Source organism: Onychostoma macrolepis, chromosome 05 (genome assembly GCF_012432095.1).
Source record: "Onychostoma macrolepis isolate SWU-2019 chromosome 05, ASM1243209v1, whole genome shotgun sequence".
Taxonomy (NCBI): Eukaryota; Metazoa; Chordata; class Actinopteri; order Cypriniformes; family Cyprinidae; genus Onychostoma; species Onychostoma macrolepis.
In genome coordinates, this window is record NC_081159.1 from 27818097 (window position 1) to 27832560 (window position 14464).

The 14464-nt window shown below is 36.1% G+C and overlaps 1 protein-coding gene across 4 annotated transcripts in view; it reads left to right on the top strand.

Moving 5' to 3' along the window:
- fer (fer (fps/fes related) tyrosine kinase) overlaps window positions 1–14464 on the top strand; it is a 47073-nt gene that overhangs the window by 15531 nt on the left and 17078 nt on the right. For all 4 annotated transcript variants that reach the window (XM_058775777.1, XM_058775778.1, XM_058775776.1 and 1 more), the window contains 7 exons: window positions 456–639; window positions 3165–3302; window positions 3489–3608; window positions 3846–3968; window positions 5224–5413; window positions 12754–12849; window positions 12953–13156. In XM_058775777.1, the coding sequence (XP_058631760.1) occupies window positions 456–639; window positions 3165–3302; window positions 3489–3608; window positions 3846–3968; window positions 5224–5413; window positions 12754–12849; window positions 12953–13156 (1055 nt within the window). The remainder of the gene's footprint in view (window positions 1–455; window positions 640–3164; window positions 3303–3488; window positions 3609–3845; window positions 3969–5223; window positions 5414–12753; window positions 12850–12952; window positions 13157–14464) is intronic.

A 14464-nucleotide genomic window follows, 5' to 3' on the forward strand; every position in this document is an offset into this window, starting at 1 on the left:
GATAAACGGCAAAGCTTAGTGTCCTTAAAGAGAGAGTTCACCCAAAAATGAAAATTCTGTCATTAATTACTCGCCTTCATGTCGTTCCAAACACGTAAGACCTCTAAAACGTAAGAAGGTCAAGAATAATAGCAACCCCCTGCTTTTGTAGTTCTTTCATTTATCTAGGCTCTAAGTTCACATCTTTATTTCATTTTAGCTTATTTTAATGCTTGTTTTGTCTTGTTTTACATCTTTTTAAATCATCTTGGCAGTTTGCTAAGGTCTCCTAGTGCCCCCTCTGGCTCAGAGGTTCAAATTGGTGTTGAGCATTAAAAAAAAAAATCAGTTAATCATTATTTACAACTACTTGCATAACAAAGCTGCATTTCTCAAAGGCTTGCACAACACAAGCAGGTGTTCAGAGGACTTCACCTTTTATCTTACCGGCACAACCACTTTTCTCTCTCCTGCAGGCAAAGAGACTGAGAAAGCCCGTGAGCGTTACGACAAAGCCACCATGAAACTGCATAATCTGCACAACCAATATGTGCTTGCGGTGAAAAGCGCACAGCTGCATCAGGAGCACTATCATGAGACTGCACTGCCTCTGCTGCTGGACTCCCTGCAGAAGATGCAGGAGGAGATGATCAATGCACTGTGAGTGGACCAGATTGCACTTCTGGGGTTTTTCCACTAGGCATTCCTGTAGCTCAAACAGTAGCACATGGCACATGTGTAGTGAATGTTGCTTTGGATTAAAAAGTGTCTGCCAAATGTATAAATGTACATGTAAATTTTGATGTCCACAGTACATATCAGCCAAATATCAATTAACACAGATAATCATTTCAATCTGTCCATCAGTTTTCAAAAACAAAGGAAACATAATGCACCTTAAAACTGAATCCTGTAAGTACCAGGGGGTTCAAAAGTAAAACTATAAAGAACATAGATTGTTACTGAACTGTGAAGTTATCGAAATGGTCATTGAGGTAGATATGCTTTTCTAGATGTAGGTAGGAACTGAACTGAACTGAACTGAAGAAAATTGTCTTGTTAAGATTTGTGAAACTTAAATCAGTATAATTACTGATCAGCTGTGCACATTTTTTGTAATAAATTCTATTTAGACAAAAAAACATGTAGGTGTAATTTTAAAAATAGCCTAGAATTTTCATTTCAGGCTCCCAACAAAGCATTAGCAAAACTATATAACTTACCCCACTGTTCAAAAGTTAGACTTGTGCTCATCAAGTATTTATCAGAAATACAGCAATATTGTGAAATATTACAAATTAAAACAACTATTTTCTATTATAATGTTTTAAAATGTAGTTCATTCATGTGATCACATGTGGCACATGAGATTTTATTAATCATACTAATATGCTGATTTGATACTCAAGAAATATTGCTTGTTATCAATGTTAAAAACAGTTGTGCTGTTTAATATTTTTCCTTTTTTTTAGGATTCTTTGATGAATAGAAAGTTTAAAAACATCTATTTTAAATGAATTTTTTTTTATATATCATTATGAATGTTTTTACAATGTCAATTTTGATTAATTTAATGTATCCTTACTGAATAAAAGTTGCTTTAAAAAAATACTTACCTCAGTTGATGAATAGTAGTTCTCATATGTGACCCTGGACCACAAAACCATAAAAAAAAAAAAACGCTTTCAGTTGATGTATAGTTTGTTAGGATCAGACAATATTTGGCTGAGATATACAACTATTTGAAAATCTGGAATCTGAGGGTGCAAAAAAATCTAAATATTGAGAAAATCGGCTTTAAAGTTGTCCAAATGAAGTCCTTAGCAATGCATATTACTAATCAAAAATTAAGTTTTGATATATTTACAGTAGTAAATTTACAAAATATCTTCATGGAACATGATCTTTACTTAATGTCCGAATGATTTTTGGCATACAAGAAAAATCAATAATTTTGACCCATACAATGTATTGTTGGTTATTGCTAAAAATATAACTGTGCTACTTAAGACTGGTTTTGTGCTCCAGGGTCACATATGTAAGCATTGCATAATTTAATAACATTATACAATTTAAGCACATAATAGTTAAATCTGTAGTTAAATGAGTTTTGCCTTCTGTATGTACAAATAACTTTTAAGCATTGACATGAGAATACAGCTTCCTCTTGAACTGTGGAGGGCAGTGTAGTCCTCGCGTTGTACTGTATCTGGGTGTTGTGAATGCTTTGGACCGCCACATGTATTAAAATCTTTTCTTGTAGACCTTGTGCAACCAGTGCAGCTACACTAAAAACCTTACTGCATGATGTAGCCCCAATCCAATATCTCATAGCTGTCAGAGGATTAGCAGCGCACAGAAGTCTCTTTGGGGTTTTTCTTTTCTTAAGCTGTTTTTTAATCACAGAGTTTGCGGTAATCTGAAGTGGAGGTTAATCCACACAAAGGAAACATTTGCAAGAGCCTTCTGGGATTGATTTAGAATGCACCACTGAATTATATATGACCATTCAGTGTGGGTCAAATAACCATGCAGAAGTTTCTTCAATGATGGACATAAAGTCAGGCAAAAGTTATATATTCAGAACCACTGAACCACAAAATGTGACCCTGGAGCACAAAACCACGGGTATATTTGTAGCAATAGCCAAAATAATCGATTTTTCTTTTATGCCAAAAATCATTAGGATATTAAATAAAGATCGTGTTCCATGAAGATATTTTGTTGATTTCCTAACGTAAATACATCAAAACGTAACTTTTGATTAGTAATATGCATTGTATATGCATTAACTTCATTTGAACAACTCTGAAGGCGATTTTTCTCAATATTTAGATTTTGTTTTGTATTTTGCTCCCTCAGAGTCCAAATTTTCAAATAGTTGTGTATCGGTAAAATATTGTCTAAAATATCCTAACAAACCATACATCACTGGAAAGCTTATGATGTATAAATCTCAATTTCAAAAAATGTACTCTTATGACTGGTTTTGTGCTCCAGGGTCACACATGATCAGTAATAGATTAAGTAGTTTAATCAGAAAAATAATTGATTTGTTCAAATCCCTTCCCTTAAGTATGAGCTCAATAAGCACGAACTCTTAATGACAGGACATGATTAATCAATGACATGGTACATTCATAAATGGATACAAACAATGATTTTCATTTCTTTTTTAATTCTAGTAAGGGGATTCTGGAGGAGTACAGTGAAATCACCAGCCTGTTAACAGATGAAATAGTGAAGGTCCACAAAGAAATACACACGTCCATCGACCAAATCGATCCACTGTCAGAGTATGACAACTTCATCGAAGTTTATAAGTAAGACACTTCTGAATAAAAAATGCTAATTGCTTATATGTTATAGGTGTGATTAATACTATTAAAATACTAAAACATACATCTTTTCATTTTAAAATAATAATGTATATTTCTATTATTTAAAAAAATATTTATTGTCAGAAATGTTAAATATCTCTGAGATCTTTTCAATTTATTTTTCAACAGAGCACCAGAAGCCAAAGAACCAAATGTAGAATTTGATGCAACGCTATTAGAAGAAACAGAGAATCTTCAAGCAAATGAGATTCTGTGGAATAATTTGACAGCAGACAGTTTACAAGCAATGTGAGTTGCTCATTTCTCAGTCATCGTCATTTAAGAGCTGGATATTAGATGCAAGATTTGCATGAATGCTTCAATCCTTATGTTTGGTAATAATGCTTGATAGCGTTAGTTTACATTTAGTGAGTTTTATAGCCTTTTCCACAGTCTCCATATTCAGTTAGCAGAGTTATTTTTTCATAAGTAGTAGACCTGATATGGTAGATAACATAGTAAAGATGTGTGTTTGACTGATCCCAGGCTGAAGTCCACCTCAGAGGAGCTGCTCCTAACCCAGCAGAGTCTGCGCAGCAAAGAGGACCTCATGCTGGACCTGGAGAACAAAATAGAGGAATCTACCAAAATCTTTGAGAAGAAATCAGAGTGAGAGAATGACCCTCCTTTAACTACTACACAGAATATATCAAATCAGGGAGTTGTTCTAAACCAGTAGGTCTCAGCTAAGGAGGCCACAAGATAACAAATTAAATAGAAACAAATTAAAATTAAAATGCAGAAATGCATTAAAATGCAGAAAATAAAGATAGAAATTCAGAAACTGAGATCATATTTCTTTTTTTTTCATGCAAAAACATAGAGAATCAAAATCTTATATGTGATCTTTAAATTGTGTTTAGTGTTGATTACAGGAGAAATACCAGCAGCCACTATGTCCTTAATGCTGGTTTACTAATGTTTAGTTGTGTTTTTAATTCAGGAGTTTTACAATGTCAAGCAGCAGTGGCTTTTTTTATACTGAAACCATTATTTGACTGAATTCCCATTCATGGTCATTTCTGCTTCAGTGTTCTCTCTGTGTTAGCTATAACAATGAATGCAGCAGTGAAGTGAGGAGAACTCAAGTGTTTCCAAAGAGATTCATTAGGGTGGGCAGACCGATCCGTGTTGACCTCAGCACCTCTGTGAATATGAAAGGGCTCGGACTGATGGAGTTCAGTGAACTGTGCTGTTGTGCTGGCTAGATGAGGATTTGTCCAGCTTCAGCACATTCTTTAAGGTCTGCTGGGTAATCCAGTACAAGAGATGCTGAGATAATCATGGGCAGCAGTGCTGCTCAGCTCTACACCTGAACTTCCCCATTCCCCCAATTTAGCCAACTAAACTTTATGCTGGTGTATGTAGTAATTTATATTTCCCCATACTTTATGAACGCAATCTTTCATTTGCCATTTTTTTTGTACAAATGTGTCTTGGTCGTGAATGATACTTCATATTTGTTCTAGGATACTTTTAGAAATCAGAATAAAATGTTTTTTTTATTGAGCCAATTTTTGCTATGCAAAGCAAATTGAAGTCAGGTTGAAAATTTTAATTCAAATTCATGGCATTCTGTTGTAATTCTGTGCGCAGTGTGAAAAGGGCTTTGTTAAAATAAATGCGTTAATGGTTAAAATGGATAAAAATTGAACTTTGCTAATTAGTGCACGCATTTATTAAAGACCTTTTTGGTATATTTAGTAGTTTCATTGGTTGCATTTCAGTTTAGAGTAAAATTGATTAAAGAAATAACCTTGACAGTGCTTCTGGCTCTGACGTAATGTTCAGAAAAAAATCCTTAAAAAGAGATTAAAAGGAGATGTTCATTGTGGATTGAATTCCGTGATCTCTCTCTTTTCAGTGTGGTGTTGTTACTCAGTCAGAAGCAGTCTCTGGAGGAGTTGAGACAGACGGTCCAGCTGCTGCGCTGTTCGGAGGCCAAACTAATGGCACAGAGAGAACTACTAGAACAGAAGATGCAAGAGAACGAGGGCAAAGAACCACCGCCTGTCGTCAATTATGAAGAGGACGCCCGCTCAGTCAACTCAATGGTAAGGCACTTCTTGGAGATACATCCCAAATCGCACACTATCGTTTTTTTAAATAGTACGGAAGATTAGAATTTGTGTGTCCCAAATCATAGAATGTTGAAAATAGTATGCCAAAGGTAACCAGGTGGTGTACTATTTCCGGCGGGTTTTTGACTTGTCTCTGTGTTTGCTCATCGGAGCTCATATTAAAGGGGTGATTAACTGGCATTATTTTTCACATAATTTACCTTTATTCTACACCGCTCTGTCCCTTCTCTGATAAACGCTCCGATTATTTCCTGGTTTTATGAAGCCCCTCCCTCAGAAATAAACGATGGGCTCTGATTGGTTAGCTGGTCCAGTGTGTTGTGAATCGCAGTGTGCTGTGACGCTGTTGTTGCAGAGCAGGGCGACGCGAGGAGCAGTATTAAGAACCGCTGCTTTAGAACATTGATTTTGAAACTTGTGAATCCATTAGAATCGTTAGAAGACAGAATCGCGATTCATATATATAAATAGATTTTTACGTGCACCCCTAGTTTTCTCTTCCTCTTCTCTAAAGCAGTGCATCATGGCCTCGCCCCCTTTGCTGCATGTTCCCAGCAGTGGTGGAAAGAGTACTGAAAATGTGTACTCAAGTACAAGTACTGTTACATTGCTGAAATAATACTCAATTACAAGTAAAAGTACTGGTGCCAAAACAGTACTTAAGTAAAAGTACAAAGTACTCGTCTTAAAAACTACTCAGAGTACTAGTTACTAGTTACTTTTTAGCTGGTGATATTTAATGAAAAAAAAAAATAATTCATTCATATTAAAGATCTATCTGGATAATAGCTACTTTGAACAAAATCCACTTTTATCTTATTGACTGAAATTAAATATTGGATATTGAATACTCTTGCTCATAGCAGATTCATGTTTGGATAGGAGTGGCTAAGAATATCTGTTTGTTACGTCTGACATCACGCTTCACCAATTCTGGGTCCTAACACTCTGCCAGACACCCCCAAAAAACACCAAACTGTGCTAATATACACACACGATGTCATGTAATACTGAAAAATTATAACCCTAACCTTTATTTCCATACTGAAATCCCAGATGGCCAGACAGTGATTCAGCTAAAATATTAGTGTCTGGGACACTGTGAGCACGGAGACTGTAGTGTGCACAGCAAATTTTAAAATGCTTAGCTTAAATATGTAATGTTAATTAAATAGTGCTCATAAATGGTTGTTGAGATAGTATTCTCAAGTGAAATAAGTAGAGGCATGGACCCGGAAACAGCAGTCCTCACGTCACGACTTAACAAGAGGATTCTCCCCAAGCCATCAAACTGACGTTATCAGAGCGAGAACGCCATTCCAGAGTGGAAGCAAATTTTTCAGTTTTTTATTAAAGATTACGACTGCAGACAATTTTTTTTCCCCAGTGTATTGCACGGTTAAATTGTTCACCACAAGACTAGTAATGTGCATTAAAAAGTTGTTTCATGACAACTAATCATTTTCAATACCATTGGCAAAACTACAACATACTGTATACTGCCATATAGATATTTTAATATTTAAAAAAAAATTTGTCCATCCATTTTTTCAAGGCAATCATTATTTCAAGCTTTGAAACTGGTTTAATCCAAGTCTTCTAAAAAGACACATTCGCTTTATATGATGAACAGCTTTTAATATAGGCCTTCATGTACATACATATAAATATTGATCAATTACCATTACAAAAATGTAAATCTTAAACATTTGCTCATTCTGTGTATTTGGGTCTTTAAAATAGGGTAACTTTGTTGCAAAAGCTTACAACACAAGGACGCTTGATTTCAAACTGAATTGAATTTACAAAAAAAAAAAAAAGACAAGTACAGTCAGTAATAAAACTATAAAACAAATGACCTCAATTCAGTTGAGGTATTCGAAATATGACAACATTACATTTTTATTAGCAGTGATTTAAGAGCCATATATTTTAGGCCTATTTATTTAGGCTAGATAAATGGAACATCAGATGGCTTTGACCTATAATGTCTGTACAATGTAGTGATGCAGTTAGACAGACTAGGATATTTATATGTATAAATCAGACAAATATCCCATTCCAAAACATTTCTAGCATAAACTTACATTGTAAAGAAATTAAAGGTCCATCTTTGATTGTTGGAAGACTTTCTGGTGCATTTCACGTACAGACAATACAATTTCCAGTAGCATTTCCATCGGTCAGGCATGGATCTATTCTGAATGGTTGATAACTTTCGACAAAGTCTAATCTAGGAGCAAAAAGAAATAATTTCTACTTTAAAAGCACTGAGAGATCGCGATAGCACACAGTCTGCACACAATATCACAGTGAGAGGACAAGCAGTTCATTTGTATAAATTAGGCCTATTTGAAAGCTCGCATCCAGTTTTCTGTGACTACATGACTGTTCTCATGTTACAATAAAGCGCTCGCCACATTTGCGTGGAAATTATTAAAACTATGCGGAATACCTGCAATCCCGCGCGGACATTCAGACTCTGTAACTGACAGGAGGCTGATGCGTGTCAAACTCGCTGTCTGAGAGGATGTGTATCGGTGTATATACGGTAGATACTGTGGAGAATGAGTAATGGAACCGTGTCAGATAGTTAAATATCGATAACAAAATATAGATATTTATGATAACGCTACCATGTAGTTTGTTTCTCCAAACTTTGAGTCCATAAATCACGCTGTGCTCCCTCACTGTTCAATCAGCTGCTCTTCACCTGCTGCAGCGGCGGCTTTTCCCGGGACTCGGTTCAGATATCAGGGCTTTTATTGGTCCGTTTACGATCGGTTATCTTTATTGGCTACTGAAGTTTCGTGAAAGGTTTGAATATCAATTCAAATTGTGGGCGTACTCAGTAACGAACTATGATTTTAAAAGTAATGAAGTAGATTATTTTGCTTAATTTGTACTTAAGTACAAGTAAAAGTACAGCTTTAAAAATATACTCAAAAAAGTACAAGTACCCGAAAAAACTACTCAATTACAGTAACGTGAGTAGTTGTAATTCATTACCTCCACCACTGGTTCCCAGGGCGGGGTTTATCTGGGTTCATTACGTCACGAACCCGGGAAGTAACTTGTTGTAGTCCCTATGAACCATTTTTGTAGGCATTAAACTGCCATAATTTTAAAAGACGATATCTCCGTTTGCATTGAACTTTCAGCTTTGTAACTTGGCAGATATTGTTTATGCTCAAACGGCAACATTACACACCAAATAACATTAAAAAAGTGAAATCGCAATCAACCACCCCTTTAAATGAATAGACCTACAATTTAAAAGGGTCCTATCATTAGTTGCATTAGTTGCAATATAATGACTGGTAATCTTTTCGCTTCTGGCTTTCATAAAGTGCTGAGGACAAAAGTGGGCATTGCAAAAATTAGAAATATCAGTTATCAGGCCCGATACTGTGCTTGTGTACTTGTAGTCATTAAAATGCTCTGGTACAGAAAACTGATACCACACATGTGTACAGTGTTTATGTCCAGAAAAAGACACACTGACAACAGAACAAGCAGAGAACAGAATAGAGATATCAGAGATAAGTATGTATATGGAGTACATGAAACATAAATTCAATATTCTGTTGCATGATTGCTAATCGCTCACTCAGCAAACGTGTCATTTGGATTAAAACTAAATTACATAAAAAAAACATTAGCTGTTATATGATTATGTATAATGAGTGGTTTCCTACATTATTACAGCAAAACGTCACTTACTGTGACTGTTACTGTGCCGCTGCACTAGAGCAGCTCTAAATGTGCGCTGTGCTATTAAATAAAAGATAAAATATGACAAAGCAATAGATGAACAGTGAACGTAACAGAAGCTTGTACATAATTATGTGTAAAAATAACTGAAACATATATTTGCTAAACGAATGATGCCAAATAATATGATTCTTTTTCTAATATTCTAATATTTTTCATGTTCTACACTGGCAAATTTGCACAAAATTATTATTTATATCAACTGTCAGTAGTAACTGTAGCAGAGTTAATATTACAATCAACTAATCTGTTTGTCAATCATGTGTTATGTGTAAACCAGGTTAAAGAGATGGGTCTTCAATCTAGATTTAAACTGACAGAGTGTGTCTGCCTCCCAAACAGTGTTATGTAGATTGTTCCAGAGTTTTGGCGCTAAATAGGAAAAGAATCTGCCGCCCGCAGTCGATTTTGATATTCTAGGTATTATCAAACGGCCAGAGTTTTGAGAACGCAGCAGACGTGGAGGACTATAATGCGATAAGAGCTCGCTCAAGTACTGAGGAGCTAAACCATTCAGGGCTTTATAAGTAATTAACAAGATTTTAAAATCTATACGATGTTTAATAGGGAGCCAGTGCAATGTTGACAGAACCGGGCTAATATGGTCATACTTCCTGGTTCTAGTAAGAACTCTAGCTGTTGCATTTTGAACCATCTGTAGTTTGTTTATTAAACGTGCAGAACAACCACCCAATAAAGCATTACAATAATCTAACCTTGAGGTCATAAACGCATGGATTAACATTTCTGCATTTGACATTGAGAGCATAGGTCTCAATTTAGATATATTTTTAAGATGAAAAAATGCAGTTTTACAAATGCTAGAAACGTGGCTGTCAAAGGAGAGATTGCTATCAAATAGCACACTTAGGTTCCAAACTGATGACAAAGAATTGACAGAGCAGCCATCAAGTGTTAGACAGTGTTCTAGATTATTACATGTGGGGGTTTTAGGTCCGATAATTAACACCTCTGTTTTTTCAGAATTTAGCAGTAAGGAATTACTCACCATCCAGTTTTTTATATCGACTATGCATTCCGTTAGTTTCTCAGTTTGGTGTGTTTCACCGGACCGCGAAGAAATATAGAGCTGAGTATCATCAGCATAACCCCATGTTTCCTGATGATATTTCCCAAGGGTAACATGTAAAGCGTGAAAAGGAACAGCCCTAGTACTGAGCCTTGAGGTACTCCATATTGCACTTGTTATCGATATGATACCTCTTTTGTCCAGCAAACATTCAGTGTAATTTCATATAAACTCTAAGAAAGATTATTGTCATGGCCATAGAAAATAACTTTCTTACAGTACTCATGCATTATTAGAGCATAGCAAAATCGGCTCGTTAAATTGACTTTACAAGTAGTAACCACAGAAACCAAACTCATGAAATTTTATTAACTAAGACACTAACACATAAATAGTCTACACAAGCATACACACGCTCTCATATATACTTGGGGAGAAAGGGAAGTAAAAGTGAATGAACAAAACCTTAAGAAACCAGTCGATGAGGCTATGGAAAAGCAGTCAGTTAACCACCTGAGCCGAACCACCAGCGCCTTTGTACAAAAGGGTCTACCGCTTTATACTAAACCTCTGTTTCGTTTAGTTAAATGTACGATACTTGCATTGCCTTGGCCGTTGAATTAACATCCGGATGCAGTCTTGGATGAAAGTCTTGATGGTTCAACAGTTCAGTGGTGTTGGAGTTGCAATGAGTTCTTCCAGGTTGAAGTGTGGCATCTCTATAGAAAGATGTTATTCTGACTCAAGGTGGTTGGGAGAGTTCGTTCCCAGGTCGAAAGTTGCAACATGGCTTGTTGCAACTTTGAGGTCCTTTCGGAGCGGGGTAGGTCCCGTGGCTTTGTGGTCTGAGAATGGGAAGGTAGCAAGAGCAGTAAGAGAGCAGAAGAAGAGCGAGGTCACTCTGAGAGTGTCCTTTAACTTCTGTGGAGGTCAGGAGGTCATCCAGGGGGTCAGTGAGCCAATGGTAACTTAAACATTTGGAGGAAAATTTACAACCTTTTTCTTCGAACATGGTGTTTTGCATATGTAACTGGATTTGGTGTTGATTCAAAAACTATTGAAGATTCTTATAATACTAATATGTTGCATAGGTATCAACATATAATACGCACTATCATTTAGATAATCAAAATACGAATTCGTAGATACTAAAATGGTATAGGTGAGTTACATTAACCTGGTGGTTCTATCATAAAGCATGCATAAAAGATTATACAATACAAAAGCCAATATACAAAACCAGTAATAATACACACTATGTCCTGAAGATATGCATGTTCTTTCATAGAAAGGTTTGTCTATGAATTAATGAAAGAAGTCATTTTCTATGGGCAGTATGTGTCTGGTTCAAAGTGAATTAAGTGAGAGTTAACTCTGAATTCCATTGGGCCATAAAAGTAATTTAATTTGGCTAAGATATCCTTGCTGCCATGGTAGCCAGTGGCCTGGGTGTTGTTCACAGACATCCCAGCACTCAGTCCAGTTGTTAGGTATGGGGTCTGTTGGATTATTTGTTAAATATAACAAATCATAATGTATCCAAATTGTACAGCCATTAAATGTATAAATGTTGATTTGTATAAGAAAACATTATCATATGAACAAAAACTGAGCGAATAAAAATCATTCTCACAACGAAAGAAAAAGTATATTGAAGGTGTATAGTGGTAATAATCTTTTTTTAATAATCTAGTTTTTGTAATGTGTATTTTTTGCTCCAATTATTATATACAAAAACTATAAAATATACTAATCTCGTTTTGCAATTGGAATGTGTATGTGGTTGGTAGTCTGTGTAAAAAAACATAATGCTTAAAACTGTTAATAATTGCCACTTGTACATGTGAATAATATGATCTTAAATTTGTTAAATCAGTGCAGTGAAAATAATTTAGATACAACGATTTGCTTTCAACAATTTCATTTTGACTTATTACACAACAAATATTAATATTGTGCTGTGGTGCAGTTTAATATGAAGGTAAAGTTTGATTTGACATGCTTCTGGTGTTGAAGTTTGCTGAAGAGGGCAGTGTGTTCCCAGTTTATTTTTATTTTTTTGCTGCCTTTTTTTACGAGTGCATTGATGCTCAGAATGATGTATTATGGCTGTTTTAAAGGAATACTTTCACTGCAGGGATTTGTAAATGAGATGTATTTTTCTTCTTCTAAAAAAGTGTCTGCGAAATTCTATTCAAATGTATGCGTCAGAATATACTTGAACACTAAGTGTATGATTTTTCTCTTACAAAACAGTCCTTTGGCACTACTATATTTCAGTGATAGAAAATCTGTTGTATTACAGTGTCCAAAAACGTTTTGTCACTGTTATGTATGTCTAAAAGATAGGGTATTATCATTGTACCATGTCCAAATTTTTTTTTTAGATATTTACATTTATCTATTTTATTTACTGTTTTTCTGTTTGTTTGTTTTTCTATTTTTTTTATACTGTTTATGCTTAATGAATGTCCTGCAAAACTTAATTGAAAAATACATTATGTTTCAGGACAAAAGCAAAGACAAGGTATCGAAGTTTGACACACTCAGACACTCCATCGCTGGAATCATCCGCTCGCCCAAGTCTGTACTGGGCTCTTCATCAGTAAGTTTCTTAACCGAGTCTCCTGCTTTTTCCATCATCACCTCCTCATTTTTATCTGTCCGGTCATGTTCTCTGCCTTGACCTTGTGTTTGTTCCTCTTTAGTTTTTTGATGTGATACCCACTAGTGAGAAACCCCTGGGCGAGCAAGAGTGGTATCACGGTGCCATTCCCAGGACAGAGGCCCAGGAGCTGCTGAAGCAGCAGGGAGACTTTCTGGTGCGAGAGAGCCACGGCAAACCTGGAGAATATGTGCTGTCTGTGTTCTCTGATGGACAGCGCAGACATTTCATCATTCAGTTTGCTGATGTGAGTACATGATCAGAAAGCTGACTCAAAACAATGTCATTATTCATATAAAGAATATTTTTAGTCAGAATATTTTTAGATTGAACAATAAGTGAAGCAATCTTTAAAAATGATGACTTATGTATTTATTTGGGCTGGGCAAGTTAATGTATAATTATTGCGTTAACGCATTAATTAACACCGACAATTATTTTATCACGCATTAATGCAGTTTCTTCTTCTTATCATTATTATTATGAAAGCATCGTTTTGTTATTATTTTGAGTCGTTTGGAACGCAGTGACACACAGCCCTCTCACAATATACAGTGAGGAAAATAAGTATTTGAACACCCTGCTATTTTGCAAGTTCTCCCACTTAGAAATCATGGAGGGGTCTGAAATTGTCATCGTAGGTGCATGTCCACTGTGAGACATAATCTAAAAAAAAAATTCAGAAATCACAATGTATGATTTTTTAACTATTTATTTGTATGATACAGCTGCAAATAAGTATTTGAACACCTGTCTATCAGCTAGAATTCTGACCCTCAAAGACCTGTTAGTCTGCCTTTAAAATGTCCACCTCCACTCCATTTATTATCCTAAATTAGATGCACGTTTTTGAGGTCGTTAGCTGCATAAAGACACCTGTCCACCCCATACAATCAGTAAGAATCCAACTACTAACATGGCCAAGACCAAAGAGCTGTCCAAAGACACTAGAGACAAAATTGTACACCTCCACAAGGCTGGAAAGGGCTACGGGAAATTGCCAAGCAGCTTGGTGAAAAAGGTCCACTGTTGGAGCAATCATTAGAAAATGGAAGAAGCTAAACATGACTGTCAATCTCCCTCGGACTGGGGCTCCATGCAAGATCTCACCTCGTGGGGTCTCAATGATCCTAAGAAAGGTGAGAAATCAGCCCAGAACTACGGGAGGAGCTGGTCAATGACCTGAAAAGAGCTGGGACCACCGTTTCCAAGGTTACTGTTGGTAATACACTAAGGCGTCATGGTTTGAAATCATGCATGGCATGGAAGTTTCCTTCTTAAACCAGCACATGTCCAGGCCCGACTTAAGTTTGCCAATGACCATTTGGATGATCCAGAGGAGTCATGGGAGAAAGTCATGTGGTCAGATGAGACCAAAATAGAACTTTTGGTCATAATTCCACTAAACGTGTTTGGAGGAAGAAGAATGATGAGTACCATCCCAAGAACACCATCCCTACTGTGAAGCATGGGGTGGTAGCATCATCTTTGGGGTGTTTTTCTGCACATGGGACAGGGCGACTGCACTGTATTAAGGAGAGGATGACCGGGGCCA